General features: G+C 42.5%; 1 protein-coding gene across 1 annotated transcript in view; it reads right to left on the reverse strand.

Moving 5' to 3' along the window:
- ERBIN (erbb2 interacting protein) overlaps positions 1-25,467 on the reverse strand; it is a 277,776-nt gene that overhangs the window by 130,986 nt on the left and 121,323 nt on the right. The window contains exon 3 of the mRNA XM_082263628.1: positions 5,988-6,185. Within this exon, the coding sequence (XP_082119754.1) occupies positions 5,988-6,176 (189 nt within the window). The 5' untranslated portion in view covers positions 6,177-6,185. The remainder of the gene's footprint in view (positions 1-5,987; positions 6,186-25,467) is intronic.

Here is a 25,467-nt window from a genome sequence, read left to right on the forward strand (position 1 = left end):
CTCAGACAGTACAGAAACCTGCATGAGAGCACTGTGATTGACTGGTCCTGCCTATCAAGATGTACATTACCTTGGACATACATGAGAAGATCTAATAATTCACTTTAGAATCTCAGGAGCTCTCTTTATCACTTGATATGCACATCCATCATTTAGAGCATGCCGGGTAATTTCCCTATGAGAAGCACAGAACACTGGTCTCCCTCTGCTGCACTACAACTATACATGCTTATTAAACACTTGCCATGCTTATTAAACACTTGCCAATTTGATAGGATCCGACGCAAGGCCCACTTCAGCCTTTTGATTGATTACCGTCTCTCCAGTAAGATGGTAACCGAATTCCTCAGAAATTGTTTGCACTGGGAGTTCAATCTGCCCGAGTGTATGACCAGCTTTTAGATCAGACTGCTAAACCTTTTAAATAATTTGGTCATGCACATGTAGCGTTTGCACGGAGACATGAAATACAGCTGTACGGTAACTAGATTATATTTTTCATCCTGTGATTTTTATATTACTGTACATATTGATCAAGTGGACAAGTCATTTGCTCCTCACAGACTGGCAGTATAATAGATGAAGGTAGGAATGTGCAACAAAGCGACCAGAGCTGTAACATACACGCATAATCTCACAACAGTGAGCAGCTTGTCGCTGACATTACAGGGACTGCGCCATTGGGTGATATTAGCCAAATTCAGTTAAAACTAGATTCCAAAACACACACAATTTATACCTTTCATATGAAAAAAACTTTAAATGTTTTGATGATATTTTATAATATTCTGCATAAGCCTGTGTGCAGCCAGCTGGGTTACAGTTTAAAAAAAGATGTCCCTACATCTCGATTTTTGTCTTTTTCAGATCCTTCTAGACCACTGGTTCTTAACCTGGGTTCGATCGAACCCCAGGGGTTCGGTGAGTCAGTCTCGTGGGTTCGGCGGAGGTCAAGACACACAACCGACTCATATGATTCGTGATGACACGCCCCACTCATTGGCTGCAGGTGATCACGCAACATCGCTTGGCCTATCTGTGCTGCAGGGAATTTGGCACGCCCAGTAGTCGAATTGTAACTGTCGTGATGGTACGTTGTGTGATTTCTTTCTTAATATTAATCCCTTCATACTAACTATGTCAAGCAAAAAAAGAAAGTGGTCGGACGAATATGTACAATATGGATTCACATGTATAACGGAACGTGATGGGAGTCAGCGTCCTAACTGCATGATTTGCAATGCCAAGTTGAGCAATTCTAGTCTAGCACCGGCAAAACTAAGAGAACACTTCCTTAAGCTGCATGGAGATGGAAAATACAAGAACACAACGCTCGCTGAATTCAAGGTGAGGAGAGCCAGATTCGATGAAAAGGCTAGTCTGCCTGTTCTCTGGTTTGTACCCATCAACAAACCGATCCTCATAGCATCGTACAAAGTTGCTTACCTGATCGCAAAGCAGGGCAAACCACACATCATTGGTGAAACACTCATAAAACCAGCTGTGTTGAAGAATGGTTTTGTTCTTTAATGGTTTTGTTCATTTTTTGCACCTATGTATAAATATATATCTAAATATATACCTATGTTTTGAATTTGAAAAAATCATATTTTATTTTTCCAATGAAGGAGGGTTCGGTGAATGCGCATATGAAACTGGTGGGGTTCAGTACCTCCAACAAGGTTAAGAACCACTGTTCTAGACTGAACCAATGTCCCTCCTTGGTTCACACTGTTTTGGCAGACATCCAATGAAGCGTAACAGAACACCATTATAACTTAAAAGATAAGATGCGACAGGAGGTAAATCTGACATAATCAGAAGGACAAGTGTGATCACCTTTGCTTCTAAAATAAGGGGCCCCTATTTCACATTTTCAGTGTAAAAGCCTACTTAAAGCTGAAGTAGTGCCGAAAAGGATTCTTGGAAATATGCATAAGAAAAAAAACTGCTGTTCTAACATGGTGTCCCATCATGGCTGCTGCAGCGTTTGTTACATATTATACTTTTTACACAGGTAGCAGTCTCATGTTGGAGCCGAATGCCTGGCGTTGAGACTTGTAGTTCCAGCTGCAGTACACTGTCCAAAGTGGGTCACTTGCTTGGCACCTACTCCATTCAAAAAAAAAAGTCTTGCATTCTTTTCAATGAATGAAAGGTGTTCTGCGATTGGAAGAGGGGAGATGGTGAAGTTCATTTACACCTCCACTAACTACAGAAGGCCTTGCAGTCAATGAAAAGAAATGAAGCTCTTTATGAATGGAGAAGGTGCCAAGTGAGCAACCCACAGTGATCAGTCTACTGCACCCAGAACAACAAATATTAGCGCTACACACGAGTAGAACATCTAACAAATTATAGCCAACTTATTTTTACTGTGCAAACTAGCAAAAATAATTTTCGGCTATACTTTATCTTTAAAAAAGACAATATCATATATGGTTCATCGGGAAGTCCATTCTGTATTTTAAACTGCAACATTTTTTGGCCCTTACGTTTTTTTATCCAGAAACATCTATTGTACCAGGTCATCCCACTGCCTAAAATAGCCATACTTCCAGGAAACTGATATGCTGTAGACCAGGGGTCTTCATACTTTCTAAGCAAAGGTCCAGTTTTAATGTCTTTCAGACTCTATGGAGGGCCAAACTAGGGCCAGTGGGAGTAAAAAATGTCCTGGCGTTGGGGTCAATGACAGGAATTATGCCAGATTTCTGGTGCCAGTGGATGGAACAATGGGCTGGATTTGGCCCCAGGGCCACAGTTTGAAGACCGCTGCTATAGACAGCAGTTACGTGGCCAGGCTTCACTACTGTAGGTTACTTGTCTTCCAGAGAAAGGAAAACTACAAAGCACAGAAGAAGCATATTAAGAAGAGGTCGCAGATCCACCAAGAATCACGTAAAAGCTTCCTAAAACTCCTTACTGAAGAGTCCACTTTAGTCATAGATGGGCAGATATCTCTTAGAGCAATAGGCAGGGAGAACTATACCAGTGTTCGTAGGATCAATGCTAAGCACCTGAACAGGATGAGATATTAGCTCGAGGATGATAGTGTGTGGTAGTTCCATACTTTCATCTCTTCAATGGCAGAGAAAAATTCTTTGGAGCCGCAGGTTATAAATATTTCCCAGTGTAATAATACAATATATTGCAAGTGTTATTTTTCAGTATAATGCAACATTTTTCACGCATCATCCAAATCTGTCTTATCGTCTACAAGTGCATATACTCTCCTGAAAAGGATAGTCTGTGAATATGAACCTTCCTGTTAAGGATATGGTGCAAAAAAGGGGTAGCAGGGCTTAAAAAGGAGAAAACTGATAATTCTGGGACACAGTGGCCACTGTACAGCTTTTTCTAATATGATCAATTAAAGACACTTTGGATATACTATAACAAAGGATTACAGGGTCATAACGGGCTTCTAGTTTACAGGAAGAAATAGTGCATTAAAGTGGAGTTCCACCCTAATTTTATACTTACCTCCATCTTCTCGCTCCGGGTCACCTGAAAAACAAATGGCTAATCGCATTTTTTTTTTTTTTTTTTTTTTACTTACCTCGTAGCGAAGAAAATATACTTACCTTACTTCCTTCTTCCTCCTTCCTCGGCCGCGGCCCGTCGTCACTTCCTGGCTCTGCAATGATTCCTGAGAGCTGAACGTCATAGCTCCCAGGAATCATTGCGCCTGCACCGGCCCCGACCTCAGTTCAGGGGCGCGCGCGTCATCCCCTTCTAAACAGCTTCTGGGCATGCCCAAAAGCTGTGGAGGGATGACGCGCGCGCCTGGAAGTGACGGCGGGGCCGGCGCAGGGCATCGTGGGACCGAAGAAGGCGGAAGAGGACTCCGAAGAGGATCGCGCTGGCTTCAAGCTGCCCACATCTGAGATGGCAGCGCTGAACAAGACTTTTTCAAGGTAAGTATTTGTCCTAACAGGTAAGTGCAACCCGGGACAGATCAGAGGCTAGCCATTGTGGAATGCACTAGCCCTGACTGTCCCGGGGGTATTTAAAAAAAAAAAAAAATTCCAGGGTGGAACTCTGCTTTAAGCATTGATTTTGTGTTGGCACAGATGCCACAGCCCCTAGCACCCCTGAATGCATCCAGTTATCTGTTTATTAGAGTGCTAAAGCGGTTGTGCAAGTGAGTGTGAGAATTTAAGATAAGTGCCAAACTCACTGTTGTGCGCCCCCTCCCCCCCCCCTAAAGATATTGGTGTTTGTTTTTTTGCCTTTTTTCTGGAAGCGGTACCTTTTTCTAACCGGTATCCCTCTTCCACTTCAGCAATTCACACCAAGGCAAGAATTTACAGAAGTTTGGTCTGACCCTCCACACCCTCAACCTCCTAGGACATGGAACACATTCCAGGAGGCTGCAGGACAAGTGTAAAGTGCAGGCTGCAGTGGGGAGCCACCAGCTCCCACATTCAAGATGGCGCCAGGAATCCAAAGACCAGCAAAGAACTGGCCTACTTAAAAACAATTCTGGACTAGTGGACTGGTAAGTGTCTTTTTCTTTTAAAGGCAGAAGCCATGATATTTGTAGCTGCTTACTTTTACATTTTTTTTTTAAGATTTAAAAAAGCGACCAAAGTTCCTCTTTGAAGAGGAGCTTCACTTTCTCTATAAACATGGACTATTTTTAATCCTTATGCTGCTAGCAATTATTAAATGGATAGGAAAGTATATTAGATTTACTTGTTTTAAACTTTTTTTTTTTTTTTTTTTACATTTCTTTAGTTATGTCCTGGTTTCCATGCCTAGGCAAATTATGTCATACATTCCAAGAGACTTCAGGAGGGGAAAAGGGTCTTTCTCAGCTAAGTACACCCTCCTGCATGCATGCCTAAGCTAAGGGCAGATGGATTCCAGGAAGTAAATGCTACATGAATCATCTGCCCTTATTCAGGTTGGCCATGGCCAGAAATAAATGCTAGGGGGTGTTTTTCAAAATTATTTCTCAGCAAAATAAAGCATGGAAACATGGATAGATGGCTTTCAATATTAAAAACAAATTGCATAGCATTTTTGTTTATGGAATTCAGATACAGTGTAGTTCCACTTTAATGGAACAACTGAAATCTGTTGCCCTTTCTACTTGCCTGACCTCACATACAGTCCACCGCCTCCCAAATGTTTATAACAGCATGAAACAACAGAGCCTTAGGCTGGCCATAGACGGTTTGAATATCGGCTGGTCTAGCAGGAACCGGCTGAGACTCAAACCATGTATAGGCAGGCTGAATGTACCAAGTTGATCGAACAACTTGGGTATAACCAGCCTGCCAGATTTACACACAATTATTGCTAGCCGCTGGTATAGCAGCTAGCAATAATTATTGTCCTCTCCCGATGGGGATGGCTTCCCCCGCCCCCTGCCAGGAAAATACAATGGCTCGGGGGGGGGAGGGATTCTCCTGTCAACACTGTCTTTGTTGATTGAGGAATAGAGCAAATTTATTTTCTGCAACAAGTGGTGACAGAAAAGAAATTTGCTCTGTGTATAGCCAGCATTAAAGTTATGAGGTATGTAAAGAACAACTACTGTTATGCACCCTTTGGAAAACACCAATAAGACCTTATGGGACCTCTCAGCTACAAACCTAACCTCAGAAAAACAAATGAATCAGAGTATGTGACTCCTGCAATATATAAAGTGAAGAAGAGGGAGAAGCAGTGTGAAATGACATCAGCTTTTGACAGCATGGATAGCATTAGAGAAAAAAAAAAAAAAAAGAGCATAAATGTAATAGGGTGCCAGCTAAATGAAGATTTTGGAAGTGCAAGGAACTCCCTGGCTGAGTGTTGTGCCCATGAGATGGAGCAGGGCGTTAAGTGAATGGCTGGCACTGGATTCTGCCAAGAAAGCTAGAGCAGCAACGTGAGCTAATGCTTATAAAGCACAGCTGGAAGAGACCCAGGAGAGCAGGCTGCTTGTCATCAGTGTCATGGAAAATATGAAACCTGTACAGTAAAAGTGGTACCTTGGGAAGTTCTTCAATCTGGTTGGCATCCAAATAAAGCTCCTCCAAGGTTTTCTCGAATGTGAAAATCTCTTTCGGCACCTGTTCCAGGCTGCAGTGAGAGTAGTCAAGCGAGGTCACAGTTTCTTCCTCTCCCCGCAAACACCGGCACGGCACCAGCCGCACAAACAGGTTCCTCTTCGCAGTCATTTTCAGGCACTGGTTAAGACATAAACAAAAAAAGTCACAGTTAGTAGAAGACTCATTCAGGTATTAAGCCCCATTCAAAGCAGTCTTGCCGCCACTTGAATTTGCTGCACTTCTTAACATACAAGTTTCCCATCACTGCTTAGCAAGCAAGATCCCTTCTGCCTACACACAATGTTAATACCCATTAAACCACAGACGCTCATCCATGAAAATCCAGCTAGACAAGTTTGGATTCGGCGCAATTCCATGGATATGCATCCTGCGATGATGATAATGAAAGATAACAATGCCATATTGTTTAATGATTTTCACCACTCAGAGGCCAAAGTAATTAATGAGGAACTTCCTTTTGTTGAGAAAAAAAAAAGCATTCCCCTCTGGGTGATCCATGCACATTCCTACCTTTTGTTTTCCTGAAGAAATAGCGGTTTGTGCCCATGATAAAAGTTAATCTATATGGGAGTGCTTTTTTAATTACCAATTATAGGAAAGAGGATAAGAGGAAAGTGGCAGGGTGTAATTGTCCTTTGGGGGTATCTCACCAAAAAAATACATTTTTATTGCAGAGGATGCCCAAAATATGACATATCTTAGTGCAGACATCTGGAAAAATCAGTAAGTCAATCACACAAGCACGAAAATTACATATTTGTGGGGCGTTCTGCACACATTCTGTGTACAGAACACCTCCAGGTAGCCATATTGCATTGCATTTTACAGAAAATTACAGTGCTGCAGATTGAACAGAAAAGGTCATTTTTAAAAACATTCAAATACAATATGACTAAAGTCGCAATTGTATACACTATTTTATTTTTATTATTTATTATTATTATTTTCTTCTCACAAATGTGGAGTTACCCTATAAAATTAGTTTAAAAACTGTCACTTTAAGATAGAATGTTTCTAGAAGCTATAAACTCCAGACATCAAAAGTGCCTGCACAAAACTGCAGGTGCCACCCTGGACCCAGCTATGAATAAATGTCGGGCTGATTTCATTAAAATAACGGGCCAATAGAGGAACGGCAGGGAGCGAGCAAGATTTGACACTACTAGACATACCGGGAGATTATTTTCAAGAAAGCATCTGTTTGGTCCAATCAAAAATAAGAATATTGCTGAAATATAGGCCTTCAGGCACCTGTAATGCTGCGCAAAACATCCCCATGTCCCTGTGGAACTTTGGATATCAAGCTTGAGCTGTACATAGGACTCTAGATGGCAACAAGCCTCGCATTTCCTGCTACCGGTTATTCAACAGCCTAATACCAGAGAAAGGTGCTTACACAGCATTGCCAAACCGTCTAACAATTTATGGACAGTTCGTAAATTTACGAACGGCGGACAGCCAACCACAATTTGCAAAGTTTTTATTTTTTAAGTGTACATATCAAGATGTCGGGTGCTAAATATCAGCTAAGCTAGCAATTTAGATGAGCCTACACTTTATTTAAATTGCTAGCTTAGCCCTATTTTACCACCCGACATCTTGATAAATGGTTTGCTTAATATGAAAACAATACTATTGCAAAAATCACTGAGGTCGCTTAGGCTGGGTTCACACTTGTGTGATGCGGGAACCAGCGCGATTCCTGTGTGGGTTCCCACATGGCACCAGAATTGCCGGCGGTTTAACATTTTGGTGCGAATGCGATGCGATTTCAGCCATACAGTTTGTATGGCTGAATCCGCATCGCATAGACATCACATGTGATCTGCACGGCAATATCTGATCACACAAGTGTAAACCCAGTTCAAACCTCTGACAAGCACAAGGAGGGAGAGCCGCAGTTACCTGTCTTTAAAATAGAAAACTCCTGAACAGAGGCAACTTTTCACACTGAATTATTGCACAGATCTGGAAGAAATACACAAAAGCTGGCCATAGATGAATAGTTTATTTTTTCTGCTCAGTTAGCGAGCTAATTGAAAAAAAAAAAAATGGGATTTTTGACTTACCGTAAAATCCATTTCTCTGATGTTCATTGACAGACACAGCTCCTGATCTTCTTAACTATTGGGTTATACTGCCCCCTACAGGAGTAGCACACTAGGCAGAAAAAAAGTCTGGCTACGCCTATGGACAGTCCCAGGGGGTATACTCCCTCTTCCTGTTATAGGTACTCAGTTTTGTTACAAGCAGTGTCAGAAGAACTACAACTCCACAGATGGGTGGGTGCTGTGTCAGTCGAACATCAGAGAAATGGATTTTACGGTAAGTCAAAAATCCATTTTCTCTTTCGTTCATTGACGGACACAGCTCTTGATCTTCTTAACCACTGGGACATCACAAAGCAGTGTTAAACATGAGGGTGGGAAAAGCGGGAACAAAAAAAAATCCCAAAGCGAACTATAGCCAACCAGGTAAACAGGAGCTCAACAAAAACCACTGGAGCTCACCTGACAAAAAAAAAACAATACACCCTCAAAGAGTACCAGATCCTCTAAACAGCAGCCTGCAAAAACCTTGCGTTCAAAGGAAGCATCTACAGATGCCAACACATCCACTTTATGAAACTTTGTGTAAGTGTGCACCGATGACCAGGAGGCCGCCTTGCAAACCTGCGTCACTGACACCTGATGACGGAAACCCCGGAGGCACTGAGCACCTGAGTAGATTGCGCCTTGAAAGGGAAAGGAGGAACTTGACCCCGGATTGAATAGACCTGTACCACTTGTCTGTCTGATCCATCTGGAAATGGAGGAAACGCCCTTTCCGAGGTCCACCCGTGAGCACAAATAGTGAGACGGACTTCCTAAAAAAAAACTCTGTAGCTGCCAGGTACCCCCTAATAGCCTGGACCACATCCAAGGCAAGCAAAGCAATTTCCTTCGGATGGGTTGGCCTGGGACACAGGGAAGGCAACACAATGTCTTTATTCAAATTAAATTTAGAGACAACCTGAGGAAGGAACTATGGACAGGGGCAAAGAACCACCTAATCACTGTGAAACACCAGTAAAGGTGATCGACAGGATAACGCTGCCAATTCTGACACCCTGTGCACAGAAGTGAAAGCCACCAAAAAGGACACCATCTGAGATAGCAGAAGCAGGGGAATCTCCCCAAAGATTCTCAAAAAGAGGCTTCTGGAGGACTGAGAGCACCAAATCGAGATTCCAAGGCGGCAACAGAGACCGCAATGGAGGTGACAAGTGCTTAACGCCCTAAAGAAAGTACGCATCAGGGAGTATGTGGCCAAGGGCCATTTAAATAAGACCGCCAAGGCCGACACCTGACAATTGATAGTACTCAAGGCCAGTTTCTGCTCAACCCCCGTTGAAGGTCAAGATTCGAGCCATCGAACAAGAGCGTGGATGAACCCCAAAAGACTTACACCACGCAATGTACTTCTTCCACGTACGATGGTAGATGTTCCTAGAGTAGGTTTCCTAGCTTTTAACAGCATTGGAAACAGTGACAAACCTCTATCTATCAGCACCTGCCGTTCAACAGCCAAGCCGTAAAGCAGGATGGAAGATTGGTCCTTGGGAGAGCAGATCCACCCTGAGCGGAAGCTTTCAAGGAACGTCAGCGACCAGCAGCACCAGATCGACGTACCAAGCCCGGCGAGGCCAGCCTGGGGCCACTAAGATGACTGGAATCCCTTCTGCCTCTATCCTGTGTAGAAGTCTTGGCAGAAGCTTGAGAGGAGGGAAGGCTGCCCTGTCTGCGTCTACTGCCACCTCCCCCCAATATCATAGCATTTGATTGAAAGCAGAAATAGCTCCCACTGCATTGATAAAAAAAAAAAAAAAAAAAAACCTTAGGGTTTTAGAATCATTATACATTTTTTTAATTTAAATAAACTAAACCCACACATACTCACCCTTATCCTGCAGCATGGATGTGATGCTGCAGCTATTCCATATTGGCTCTAAGCTTAGGAACTGAGGTATCACATGACTGCTTATATGCTCATCGGAGCGCTGGGCTGGAGAGGTGGTGTGTGCAGCTGGTTATGGCTCTCAGACGTACGCTAAGAGCCAGCTGTCAATCTCAATGGTCAGGATCCTTGAAGCGTCCCTAGGACGTTAGCGGAAAGTGGGTAATAGCCCGCTATTAGCGGACTCTTGGTCATAGGAGAGCCAAAGTAAGTGGAATCCTGTGACCCACAAGAGAAGTATGACCAAAAAAGCTTTGGCCATACTTCTTTCAAAAAAAATAAATAAAACTATGCGTTAATCAGTATGGTGCATACCGGCATCTGTGAAGCCTATCCTGTTACAGTTAAAAGAACATGAATTGTAGAACATGTACGTATAGTAACAAGGTGGAGAAGAACCCCATACATAAAATATTACGGTCATTCTGTTTTCCGCTAGTTAGGATAGTGGTTCTCTGTGAGGCAAGCAGTAAAACTGTGTGAGGGTTTGCAGCTCAGATGAAGTTTTGCACAGCAGACCATAAAAAACTGCTCCCGTGATATATCCTGGATAGGATCAGAAGCATCATCACAATAAATCTGTAGTCATGGTGATGTAAATGTAAAACATACTAAATGAACTGCAGAAAACTATCCCAGGCACTCCTACATACACAACATCTATCATGTGGCTGGATAGAAGTATAAATATATCGTACACCTGTGATCTGTCCCCTTCTGTTTGGAATCTAGAATTATTACACGGAGCACAGCGTTCAGTTCAATGATCCAAAATAAGCAAATAAATTTAGAAAATTTAAAGAGAATGTATAGTTTTTTTTCCCCCCTTCTTCGATTACATGCAAAAAGATTGTTTGGTTTTCCAAATCTTGTCTCCATCTATGATGTGTAATGACATAAGGATATGGGGCTAATTGTATCAGTATGTATTCCACCTCAGTTGCGGAGTTACAAGGTAGCTGCGCTTCACTACTCTTCCTCACAAAACAAAATTTGGCCAAAATTAATACACTCCCGGTGTGGCCAAATTCTTAGCACAACAGCTGTAAAAGACCCAGATGAATTGCACTGAGCCGGTAGGATCTTCCTCCAATGGCTAAATCTACAAATTACAAAAAAATAAATAAAATAAACAAACATACAGAACACTAAGGTTCACATGTAGTCGTTTTGGGGCGTTTGGGGAGTTTTTCTGCTCTAGGATCAGCTCTCAAAACGCCCAACAAGACAAATCCTATTCATTTCAATGGCCCCTGTTCACATCTGAGCGTTTTGACGCAGTGAGCAAAACGCCCAACGCTCAAAAAAGTACATGAGTTTATTTTTGGGCAGATTACAGGCGTTTTCCATTGGTCTCTATTCAATCTAAAAACGCCTGCACAAAAAACGCCTGTAAAAACGCCTGTAAACCGCGGTAAAAATTGTGGTAAAATCGCGGTAAAAAAACGCGCGAAACCGCTACGCTCAGGTGTGAATGTAGCCTAAGCATGAGTACAATGTGAAAGTCAGACCAAAAATTACTTTATAATACAACGATAATTTCCTAAACAAGGCCATTAGCTGGCCATTGACTAGTAGAATATTCAGTGTGAGGTCGACTCTGCATTTAACTCTGGGTGACAAAGAGATTAAAAGGAGCAAGATAACATTTTTCCCAAACTAACAAATATCTAGCAGTGAATGTGGTTTTCGTTGGGAATTTGTTTCCCTTTTGCTTTTTAGACATGTTACCAGAGCACTCTGCTTCTTACAGCGCTTCCCCGAACTTCCGGTGAAGGAGCCCTTGCAAGCACCATCTGAAACCAGGACATCAGAACTACAAATCCCATGAACCGGTTACATTTAGGAGCCGCAGAGCTTCTGTGTTTACAAGTGACAGCGGGGAGTGGGAGCAGAGGGTGACAGCCAGAGGTGGCAGAATGAAGTTCCACCAAGTTTTGGCTGCAGAACCAGATGTGAGGGCCACATGACAAAGCCTGGTGGGCTGCATTCGGCCCACGGGCCTTGTGTATGACATATGTGATCTAAAGGATTTTGACGTTTGTAAATTTACTTTGTGAAGATCCACACTCATTTACTTGTTTGAATATTATGTCCTGTTGATAGCCATGGCTGTGACACATTTCACAGAGCCTGCCTTCTGAACAACAGAGGAGGAGTTTTAAAAGGCAGAGTCAGTACAGGAATCACTGATTGCAGGCAGCTAGGAATCACGGGATTTGTAGTCCTTAGAAATTGAAAGTAACCTGCAGAAGAGAAACCGAAAAGCTTGCAGGGAATCCAAGTTATGAAAAGAGATGACCAACAGACAGGCAGCACTCACAACATGAAAGGAGATTTTTCAATTAAGATATTATTGGATTGTCAAATATAAATAATGTTTGTGTTGTTATTACAATGCAAATATTATAAAATGAAAGTGTATGCAGTGACCATAGATTTCCTGTAACAAAGGATAACATCTGGTCCTGGGGACAGAATTGTCTACACACTGCTGACTTCCCTACTCCAAATCTATTTTAGTATAGCTAATAATGCAAAAATATAAGCTAGGATTCAGCTACTCAGCTAATGTAAATACAAGATGAAATAACTGCATGTTCTGCACCATTAACAATGGCATATTTCTGAACAGAATACAAATTAATAAAATCCACTTTATTGTTATGTGTATTGTTTAATTTATTTTCTGCTAAAGAATGACAAGCACCATCTGAAACCAGGACATGAGAACCACATATCCCATAACCCTTTGTGTGCATGGGTTGGAGTGATTCAGTTGCCTTGGCTGGCAAGGAAGCAGTTCCATAGCCTACAAAACAAGAACAGAGGGTGCACAAGCCTTGCGCATGACATTAATAAAAACTTATATCAAAATAGTAGAACAGATATATTCTCACAAAACAGCATAAAAGTCACCTTACCAATATTCTACAGTCTTGGACCACATGGTCCACTGAACAAGTCCCAACCACAAGAAGACCCTCAGATTGCAGATGGGACTTGTTCAGTGGACCATGTGGTCCAGGACTGTTGGATATTGAGGAGCTTGACTTTTATGCTGTTTTGTGAGTAAACATCTGTTCTATTTTAATAAAACCTATAATTAAAAGGTAATGCGAAAGGGCTTGCCTCTGTTTTGTAGTGTATCTTCTGGGTTTCCCCAGCCCTTGGGGGGGGGGGGGGGGGCTACAAAATCTTGCCAAGATTTAAGCAATTGAAGATCTTTGGGCAACTGTTGCTGGAACTCCTCTTTTTCCTCTTTTGCCTGCTTCTTATATTGGCAATTTTTTTCTAGCGGCATAGCTGCCAATCTGACATCACCCTTGCTGGGCAGCTGTGTGTGCCTGTGCCATTTGTAGTCCCAAGAAGGAGCACGCATGTTGCACTGGTTATGCTGCGGCTTCATAGAGATATGTGAAAGACAGCAGAGTCACCAGAAAATCAGAAGTATGTTGCAGCAATCCTTCACCTTGAACTTGAGTTGTGCAAATGGGACTGTGAAGAAAAAGATTCTAAGAATAAGCCTATAAGAAAAGAAATGTGGCTACAAAACTATAGATATAGTCTCTAGGGTTTATTAACACTATTCCTTCTAATAATTTATTTCTGTTTGAGTCCCGATTGAAGAGATTTCCGATCATTTTCTGCCCCAACAGGAAATGAGGGGAAATCTTATCAATAGGGAGTAGAATCTCTGACAGCAATAAAAACCTGGCTGAGGCTCTGATCTTTCTCTGTTATATCCAGAAAACTGAATACAGTAAAAACGTAAAAGTCGAATTCTAAATTACTTTCATGTAAATGCTGCCACAATAATCCATAATGTGTATTTCTTGAAAATGAATTACAGTTTCCCTGTAAACAGGGCTATCCCTTAGAACAAGAGCTATATTGTATATTTTACAAATATTTACAGGCCCAAAAAATATCAGTCTTTATAAATGAATGAATACATCCTAAATGAACGAATAAACACGCTACAATAAAAAAAACTTCATATGAGAAGCCCACCCCATCACATTAGAAGTCCCCCCTTATTAAAGCCCCCCTTTACATTAGAAAGCAGGGTCTGAAGATACGCCACTGACCTTCGTTGTGGGCCGGATAAAATCGCGCAGTGGGCCGGATGTGGCTTGTGGGCTGTAGTTTGGAGTCCACTACTTTAGAAGAATAAACTTAGTTGCTCAGACACCATTCCCTAGTCTAAAAATCTGGTTTGCCGCTTGAGTTCCACAGTAATAAAATCCAGAAACTAAACAATGACAACAGATCAGTCTCTTCATTTTCTTCTCCGAAACAAGAAGTAAAAGCCTACTGACTGCCACCTCTGGATCTGATCCTTGTTAGAAGAGCCAGATGGACAGTGAACCGTACATAGTATGAACAACAGGAATCATGGAACGGGATGTCTTGTATAGTACAAACTCAGTTACTGTTTGGCACTGTTGGATGAAAAGCATTTAACAGCCTGCAGAGCGTGGCGATAAGCTAGCAAATTGAAACAGAGACGGTCCTCAAATAAAGATGTACCCACAATCCTCCAGTGGCTGTAAAGTTCAGTTCAGCCTTGGTGCATTTACGTCCTTGCTTGCACAGAAAGCTAACTAACAGCAACAGATAAAGACAACAAGGAGAGACGGATCCACATAAAAATAGGATATCCAAAACTAAAACCATAAATAGATCGGGTAAAAAAAAATAATCTGCAGCATATAAAGCAGAGCAGCCCCACGTCTCTATGTGTGATAAACTTTGCCAAGTTAGGGCAACAAAAATAATTAGGGGAATGGAGGGCATCGGCTATGAGGAAAGACTACAAGCACTGAACTTATTCTCTCTGGAGAAGAGACGATTGAGGGGGGATATGATATCAATGTACAAATACTGTACTGGTGACCCTAGCATAAGGAACAAACTATTCAGAGAAAGGAGATGCAATAAGACACGTGGCCATTCACTAAAACTAGAGGAAAGGCGGTTTAACCTTAAAATGCGTACGGGGTTCTTCACTGTAAGAGCGGTAAGGATGTTGGATTCTCTTCCACAAGCAGTCGTATCAGCAGGGAGCATTGATAGTTTCAAAAAACTATTAGATGGGCACCTTGGAGACCACAACATACAGGGGTATACAATGTACGGTTAAAAGCAAACACACACACATCATAGGTTGAACTGGATGGACTGATGTCTTTTTTCAACCTCACTAACTATGTAACTATGCAAGTTTACTGCAGCAACAAAGTTTTTTCATTACACGCAATGATAAATGGATAGCCAACACTTCCGGATAGATTAGGGCAGTGTTTCTCAACTCCGGTCCTCAGGACCCACTAACAGGCCAGATTTTAAGTATTACCTAGGGGAGATGCAGACTAGAATACTGCAATCACTGAGCAGCAAATGATATCACGTGGTATGGATTTCAGTTTTCTTGTAAACCTGGCCTGTTAGTGTGCCCTGAGGTCCGGAGTTGAGAAACACTGGATTAGGGAATGACTAAAATCCAGTGAGTACTTTTTTCAACAGAAAATAAATTCAACAGGAAAGTTCTCCTAAGTGAGGGGAATTTGGAAGATTTCTCCTCTACTCTGTTGAAGTGACGATTATAAAATTTGGGATTTCCCATCACTTTGATTGATGACAATAGTTGCCAGCCAAAGAGTGGTTGTAGCTCCCCAGCAGCGACACATATGGCAATAAGATGTCTAAACCTAAGTTCTATCTAAAACCAAAATATGTTTTGTGTATACGTTTATATTAATGCCACTATGAGGTCTATCAGAGAGTGAACTATTCTTTCTAACACACCATATTAGGGTATAGCAAGAGAAATCTTTGTTAGAGCTTCTGTGTTTACAAGTGACAGTGGGGAGTGGGAGCAGAGGGTGACAGCCAGAGGTGGCGGAATGGAGTTCCGCCATGTTTTGGCTCCAAAACTGAGTGCGAGGGCCACACGACAAAGCCTGGGGGGGGGGGGCGCAATCGACCCACGGGCCTTGTGTATGACATATATGATCCAAAGGATCTTGACCTTTGTAAATTTACTTTGTGAAGATCCACACACATTTACTTCCTTGAATATTTACTGTGCCCTGTTGATGGCCATGCCTGTCACACATTTCACAGAGTCTGCCTTATGAACTACAAAGGAGCTGATTGGAGGAGTTTCAAAAAGGCGGAGTCAGTACAGGAATCACTGTTTGCAGGCAGCAAGGTACCATGGGATCTGTAGTCATTAGAAACTGAAAGAGGAGAAGCTGAAAAGCTTGCAGAGAATCCAAGAAGTTGTGGAAAGAGATGGCCAACAGACAGGCAGCCCTCACAACCTGAAATAAGATTTTTTCAAGTAAGATCATTTTGGATTGTCAAATATAAATATTGTTTGCATTGTTATTACAATGCTGTTATAAAATGAAAGTGTGTGCTGTGACAATAGATTCCCTGTAACAAAAGATAGCATTTGGTCCTGGAGACAGAATTGTCTACACACTGCTGACTTCCCTTCTCCAAATCTATTTTCGTATAGCTAACAATGCAAAAATGTAAGCTAGTACTTAGCTACCCGGCTAATGTAAATACAAGATTGAAAAACCATGTCCTGCACTATTAACAATGGCATATTTCTGAACAGAATAAAAATTATTCATTGTTATGTGTATTGTTTACATTTTTTTCGGCTAAGATATTATGACAATCATAAAGCACGCCAGATAATAAACTTATGGTATACTAAAATATCTGAAAGTCACAACTGTAAGCAAATGTAATCATCTGTTTAGCTTATTTAAAAACGGCGTATGAGTGAACTTGTTATTAAGCGATATCAATAAATAATACACGTTGGAATTAAACCAAAGAAAAAAAAAAAAAAAAAGGAGAAGGAGATCTATGCACTGACTGCATTTTTTTTTTTTTAAAGCTTACGGTTTATACTAGAAATAGCCAGGATCCAACAGTTTAAAATAAACAGATGGGTCCCAGAGTAATAACTTGGCCTAAGGAATAAAATGAAGAGATCTCATTGCTTTTTTCCACCCTTGGCATCAACAATCTTATTCGCCAAGCAGCCTGGACTCTGAAGATTACGTCACAATAAGGGTGAGCTTGCAGCTTTCTACTGTGGTGCAATGAGAAGTTTATCAGAAGTTATTGGATCTGGGATCTCAGTAAGTATATCCAAAAAAAAAAAAAATGTGGGGTTTAATGAAATTGAGTAAACCAGAATGTAACAAAGGAGAAAAAAAAAGAAAAATGTCAGCGCAGAGTCACTTGTACCTAAATATCTTGAAAACACCACGCCTTCACTGTTCCCTGGCCATTGTGAGTATTTGACCGGCGGGTTGTGTTAAGTACTCATTTCCCCCATTACACGTAATGGTTACTTCCACTGGCTCATTATGTCCTGTAGTGACATACAAGCCAGCAGAAAGAACCACATCAGGTGATGGAGGAGCAGGTATTCTACACACTGGGAAATTTGGAATACTTGCAGATTAATGGGGGAAGAGAGACTGGGTTTCAAGATAGGGGCCATGGGAATTGTTTTTTTGTTTTATCTTGTATGCTTTTAGATACAAGTAACTCCGTGCAGATTGTATTTATATATGTTATTGGGGGGGGGGGGGGTAGCCTTATTCACTTACTGCCTATGCAGTCTATGCTTTCATTGTTAGGGCCCATGCACAGTTTGGTGTTGCGGCTTTGCATCTGGCCAACAGTAGTACACTGCAGTGCCATTCATTGTTAACCAGCACCCCAACACTCTACAGTAATAGCCAAAGCACAACACACCACAGAGCATAATGCACATACCATGTCATAATAAATGAGGCACCTCAATACAATGCTTTATAATATGCATTATTGTACCTCAATGGAATCCCCCCCTAAGCTTGCCTGTTCACAGTGGCATGCTTAGTTTCCCTCTTAAGGCTGGGTTCACACATATGCGATGAGGGAACCAGTGCGATTCTAGTGCGTGTTCCTGCTCCGCAAGTCTCTGGCAGGCAGTTCACACTGCCCTTTGAGAACCGCTGCGGGTGTCAATACAAAAAGGTAATGACACCCCCAGATCAGTTCGCAGATCGCAGTGCGAACTGCCAAATGGTGCAGGAATCGGATCACATAGGTGTGAACACCCATGCGATTCGATGCCAGTGCGGACCAAAAAAAGGGTCCTGTACCATTTTGGTCCGAATGCGGTACAAATTCAGCCTTTTGCATCACAAAGACCTCTCGTGATCTGCACAGCAATGCGGTGCGAATCACATGCGATGTCTGACATCGCAAAAGTGTGAGCCCAGTCTAAGCGTATTCAAGTGTTTTTGGTCCCATGAACTTCAATGGGAAGCTTACACGCAAACAAACATGAAATACGTACATTTTTTCCCCAAGTATTTACACCTGAAGAATTTCTCTCCTATGGAACAGCTCTCTTCCCCCCTGGCCAGCCCAGGAAACAAAACCCTGATTCTTGGCACACAATAAAAAGATAATATGCCTGTCATTTTTATTTATTTTTTTATAAACAAAACATGTCATACTTAGAGCCGGTTCACATTAGCGCGACTTGTCAGGCGACTTGTCAGGCTGACAAGTCGTGCTCCCTCGCAGTCCATTGACCGCTACAGGACCCGTCTAATAGGAGCGACACAAGTCGCTCCAACATAGAAAAAGGGTCCTGTACTATTTCGGGGCAACCTCGGAGCGACTTGCATAGACTTCCATTATGTGAAGTCCCTGCAATTCGCTCCGAAGTCGTGGTGCATGGTAATGCACAAGTCGCCCCCGAAGTAGTAAGGAGTCGTGTCGCCTCAGTGTGAACCGGCTCTTATCTGCTCTGTGAAATAGTTTTGCACAAAGCAGCCCCAGTCCTCAACTTTTCAGGTCACCCGTTGACACTCCTGGCTCCTTCCCCTGCTATGGGGCACTGGTGCGTGCTTGCTCCCGAGCCCCGCTCTATGCGTTCATAAGACACAGAGTTCCAGCTCAGGCCCCGTCCCCGCTATCTCCTCATTGGTTTACTGCCTGTGACTGACAGTGGCTCCCACTGCTGCTGTGTCAGTCAATGAGAAGAGACAAGTGAGACTCCCGTGCATATTGCTGGCTTGAAATGGGGCTCAGGTAAGTATTAGGGGGGCTGTGGGGGGGAGCAGCACACAGAAGGGTTTTTGTACCTTCATGCATTGAATGCATGAAGGTAAAAAACGTTCAGGCTTTACAACCACTTTAAAAATCACCATGAATACACTCTGCTTAAGCCTGAATGCAGGCAAATAGATGTGTAAGAGCGTTGCATTCATAAACTTTTAAAGAAGGAAGGACAGCAAAGGAATGTTTATTTAAAGGAGAAATCAACCTTGGGTCACTTTGTGAATGATGCTTTTGTATTCTCTTGGGGCTCATTCACAAAGGTGTGCTGCCGTAATTCGTGCTCAAACACATTTTCACAATGCATAGCGATGCACCTGCTCTATGTGCGATGTCATTCAATGTGAATGACACCTCAAAACATTGTACAGTAAAGAACAACACACTGCCATGGCACCACAGCACACATACGGCTGTACATGCAATAGAATGCTATGTGTAGTCATATTTAGCAGCAAATATCTGGTACTCTTCCAAACTCCTCTTTTTTCTGCCTTCTGACTACACCAAGCATGGAAGAAGGTCTATTCTGGGGCATTATATATCCCATTCACAAAATGCATTGCCAAGAAGGCACTGCAAATATGGGAGGAGGCTGAGCAGGAAGAAAACGGCAATTATGGGGAAAATAGAAGCTGTAGGCAACTTCCTTCTGCACAACTACAGCTAAACAACAGCATAGGACAGCCATTCTCAACTAGGGTTCTGTTGCTTGGGTACCTTGAGCTGTGGTTAATTGACCTCCCATTTGATGGTGCCTGCAGTATTCTGGGTCCAGAGCCTATGTCATGACACCAATAATCTCCTGTCTATAAGGCGGTCATTCTTCCCACTGGCCACCAATGTAAGGGGTATTTTTCCTACTGACCCTAGTGAACTGATTTTAGCAGGGGTTCTTCTAAGGCCTAAAAAGTATTTTAAGGGTTCCCCTGGGTTAAAAAGGTTGATTGAGGCTAGCTAGCTTTCCAGAATTAAAAGCCAAGTACACTCAAAACCTAAAATTCAGTTTAAAAACACATGCCAGCAAGCTGCATCACCCACTGGCCTTTGCTCTTGGAGAGGATATAACTGTGCACTTGCCTTTCCAATCCTGCCCACCTCTCACTGCCTTTATAAGGGCTAATCATTTTGCAAGTAGATTCCGGCATTATTAATCTATTCAGCAATATAGAGAACACAGCAGGAGGCATTAGACTTCCTTGCTTGGTTTCCTAATGCCGTGGTGGAGGACAGAAATGAAAAATCAAGCAGAGATAACTGTTGGAACCTTCGAAGGATGTAAGAAGCCGGCGGGTGGCCTGGCCTTTAATATGATCAGACATCTCCCTAGCTTGTGGACATGACAAAGTAAAATGATTTGGAGATATGCTAGAATAGGTTATAGAGAAATGAGAAAGCAGTAAAACTTAAAAAAAAAAAAATATTGCAAAATAAACAGATTTTTTTACGTTCTTATTTGGGTTTTAGCAACAGCCACATTTTACATTTTACATTGACCTTATTAGTCAATGCCGCAGGAAACAAAAATAATCTCCACAACAAGATAAAATGAACAAAACTCACAGTAACGAGAAGTCTCCAAAAGCAGTAGTAAAAAAGAGATGTTCTAACTCTAGTCTTTACTATATCTAAAACATTTTAGTTAGACCGTGGCTTTTACAAAGCTTTAACATTCTACCAGAGGTCCACCTAAAATGCATGCAAATGATCAATCTGCTTTTGTGCAGCAGCTAACCTGAATAAACACTCTTGGCATGGTTTGTGTCATCTCTATTTTAAACTTGAATTTAGTCTAAAAATCTTAAAAACACGTTTAAGTAATAAATTCCTCTCAACATTTTAAACCCTCCCTTAAGTTTGATTATGATACACAGCATGTTTGATCTCAAGAATGTGCTACCCATTAACAAATAACCCTATTAAGCACTATTTAATCCTAAACCGAAGTTACTGAACATATAACATTATGTCAAACCAGTTCACAAAACGAAATCTTTAAAAAAAAAAAAACACGATGAAAAAAAAAAAAAAAAAACTGTTTCCAGTGCATCCAAAGCTCCAAGGACATGCAACATTCTAGCTGAACTGGTCTCCAAACTGTGAACCTGTGCTTGCCTTTTTTTCGGTCCTTGGGGGGACTATTCCTTCCATTGACACCAGCAATAGGCACCATTCCTGCCAATGACACCAATGGTAAGATATCATTCCTTCCACTCTTCAAATGACACCAATGATAGGCCATTATTCCTCCCATTAATACCAAAGATGGGGCAATATTGTTCCCCCTACTGTCCACAGGCTCAAAGTATTTTTTTTTACTCTATGGCCCCTATCCAACGGGCGATCCGATCCGCCTGTCAGTTTTTCAGGGGGACCTGATCGGATGCTCCATGCATCCCATGGGGCAGCGGGTGTCAGCGGAGACATCACCGCTGACACCCGCTGCTATCCAATCCGATCCTGTCCGTGAAATCCGGACAGATGGAAACCCTATTTTCCATCCGTCTGGAGGATCGGATCAGATGAGAACTGACAGGCGGTCCGTTCTTATCCGATCTCCCCATAGAGAACATCAGGGATATGACAGCTCCATCTCTACACAGAGCGGAGACGGAGCTGTCATCCAATAATCACAAACCAGGCACTCCTGGGGTGCCTGTAGGGTAGAGGGATAGAAGTAAGCCTGTGAGGCCCCCCAGCGGTTGTTCTGCTGTTAGCCAACTAATGGCTCAGTAAAGAGATTCGCACCCAGGGCAGCCATAGGAAAAAATCCAATCCAGAAGTCAAAGCATTAATCACAAACCAGGCGCTCCTGGGGTGCCTGTAGGGTGGAGGGATAGAAGTAAGCCGGTGAGGACCCCAGCGGTTGTTCTGCTGCTAGCCAACGAGCATAGGAAGGGTGCTGATACGGACAAAAGTACATAAGGAAGGCAGCGCATGAACCACACCAGGATGCAATGGATAAAGGAGTCAGGTGAACTTTCAGTATAGAAAGGGTTAACAGTTTATTGGCATTGATAACCGGAATACAAAGTACATGAAATGCTTACATCCCTCTGGACTGGAGTGGACAAGGGTGCCTGGCAGCAAGCAACACGAGTGTGCGATAAGGTCAGTCTCCCAGGATCGCTGAGCTGTGTGTGCACAAAGCCGGAAAACAGCCAGCGCGAGGATGAAAGGACTCCGCTGTAGTTCCGGAGTGGTGACATCAGCAGTCACCGTTCCAGAACTACAGCAGAGTCCTTTCCTCCTCGCGTCGGCTGGTTTCAGGCTTTGTGCACACACAGCTCAGCGATCCTGGGAGACTGACCTTATCGCACACTCGTGTTGCTTGCTGCCAGGTGCCCTTGTCCACTCCAGTCCAGAGGGATGTAAGCATTTTATGTACTTTGTTTTATGGTTATCAATACCAATAAACTGTTAACCCTTTCTATACTGGATGTTCACCTGACTCCTTTATCCATTGCATCCCGGTGTGGTTCATGCGCTGCCTTCCTCATGTACTTTTGTATGGAGCTGTCATCCGCCTGCTCAGCGGGGATCGGCGGATCAATCCCCCGCTGAGCAGAACGGACTCCATCGGGCGGTGCGCCCATGTGAAAGGGGCCTTACTGATAACTGAGCCTGAGGCACTGTTTGCTCTCACTGACACTGGGGCATTTACTACTGCCCGGCCAGAGTCCAGCCCTCTCCTGACTAGTCATCTGTTTAAAGATTTAGAGACCCCTTCTAAAAGGTATAGAATAGATCAATAAGAAGATTCCTTCGATCAGTATCTAGTATAAAAGATCATTAAATGCATATGATAACAGAAACTAGACATATGCCGGTTTTCGGTAATTCGATATATCGCGGTATTGCATAGCCACGGTATTGTTGTTGTGGCATTTTTAAAATACCGAGTTTCTCTGTCAAGTCTGCCTGACTTGTGAATTGATACATTTCAGTGAGCTGGATGACTCATTCACTCACACAGCTAACACCTTTCAGCATTAAGTCTCCTAACTATAAACAAAAGTGATTACATTTGTATCTTTTCCTTCCCTCTGCCAGGGAGAAAGGAAGTTTAACCTCTTAAAGACTGGATCTTTTTCTGACACTTGTTGCTTGCAAGTTAAAATCAGTTTTTTTTTTTGCTAGAAAAGTACTTAGAACCCCCATACATTTTATATATTTTTTTAGCAGAGACCCTACAGAATAAAATGGCGATTGTTGTAATATTTTATGTCACACTGTATTTGCGCAGCAGTCTTTCAAACGCAATGATTAGACTTTAATGAATAAAAAAAAAAAAAAAAAAGTAACAGTAAAGTTATCCCAATTTTTTTTTTGTTACACAGAGAATCGTGAGAGAATGGTGATCTTTATTCCAAGCTAAAAAATCGTGATTCTCATTTTGGCCAGAATCGTGCAGCTCTAATATATATATATATATTGGCCTGGTCTTTAAAGGGGCAAATCCTTGCGATCCAGAAGTGGTTAAACCTGCAGGAGGACCGGTGTTTTTATCTATTAATGACTTTACTATTGCTTTAGGCCTGGTTCACATGTATGCGGGTTGGCGGTTCACATGTATGCGGGTTGGCGGCCCACATTTGCACAGGCATAGCAGCCCATTGATGTGAATGGGCTTGAGCTGCTATGCCTGCGTTTTCAGCTGAAAAAAGGTGCATGCAGAATTTAAAAAAATGCAGTGGCCATGAAATCCATCCTTTTGCACCATGCGACTTACCTGCCGTTGCTGCACACGCAAACTGTTTTTAAATGCCGTGCCCACGTATACAAAAAATGCAGAAAGCTTGCCAGAGCAGGAACTGCAGGTTAGTCGCATGGTGCAAAAGCAGGATGGATTTCAAGGCCACTGAATTTTAAAAAAATGCTGCATGCCCCTTTTTTTCTGCGGAAAATGAGGGCATAGCAGCCCGTTCAAATCAATGGGCTGCTATGCCTGTGCAAATGTGGGCCGCCAACCCGCATACATGTGAACCACCAACCCGCATACATGTGAACCAGGCCTAAAGCAATAGTAAAGTCATTTATAAACAACACCTCCTTCAGGTTTAACCACTTCTTGACCACAAGGATTTGCCCTCTTAATGACCAGGCCATCGGATCGGAGCCGAGCGCCAGGACCAGTTATCACCAGTTAGGCCAGACACTGCTTGATGACCTATTTTAGGCCTGGTTCACAGAGTCTGTACTGACTGACTATATAATAATGTGCATAAGTGAACCAAAGCCCCTAAATTCAGCAATGAAATTGAAGTGAGGTGGAAATTTAATAATTTAAATTTAATAACAGAATACCGTGATAATACCGTATACCGTGGCAAAACCTTAATCAATTAATCGCAGCATGAAAATCTGATACCGTCACAAGCCTAACAGAAACTTATCTGTTTTAGTTAGCATTTACATAAAGCCACAAGGAATCTTGCACATGGCCATAAAGCGTAAAATCGGCATGTAGTTGTGGAGCCTGGAGGTCACAGTTACTGGGTAACTTAGCCAATTGATATGCATAGTAGAATACACAGTTTGCGGCTATAAGCACGTAACCGGTGACACTTACGTTCTCGCATGCAGATGTATGAGCATTTTTCCAAAATGTAAAAGTTTAGGTTTTGGAAAAGTACTCCCATACGCATGTGCGCAAAAACACAATTGTCAGCCGCATTTGATGTATTCTGCTATACATATCAATGGAAGTGGAAGTAAATATATGTTTTTACCATTTTTATCATGGATACCCTTTAATTATAGAATAGTTTTCTAATGCCAATAAATTAATAAAATTTTAACTAGGTGACAAATGTACACAGCGTGATTTTTTTTTCCAGTCACAACTGTGTAAGAAGTGAAAGTTTCCTTGCTTTATAAAGATTTTCACCTATATGGTGTGTCTCCAAGACCGAAAATAAAGAAAAATCCATCCAAAGAGAAAAACATTGAAGAATATAACCTGGCAGGGGTTTTAAACCTTCCCCACTCTAAGCCCCCGTTCACACTAAGGCGACCTGTGAGGCGACCAGGTCGCCTCACAGGTCGCCGTAGGTCGCCTTCCATAGGGAAGCTGCGGACCCGTTCTAATAGGAGCGACACAAGTCGCTCCGACTTAGAAAAAGGGTCCGGAGCTTCTTTGGGGCGACCCGGAGGCGACCGCCATAGACTTCAATGTTATGAAGTCCGTGGCGGCCGATCCGAGGTCGCGGCGCGCTGCTCGCACCGCGACCTCGGAGGTCGCCCCCCG

Source organism: Pelophylax lessonae, assembly GCF_965119305.1.
Source record: "Pelophylax lessonae genome assembly, chromosome: 1".
NCBI lineage: Eukaryota > Metazoa > Chordata > Amphibia > Anura > Ranidae > Pelophylax > Pelophylax lessonae.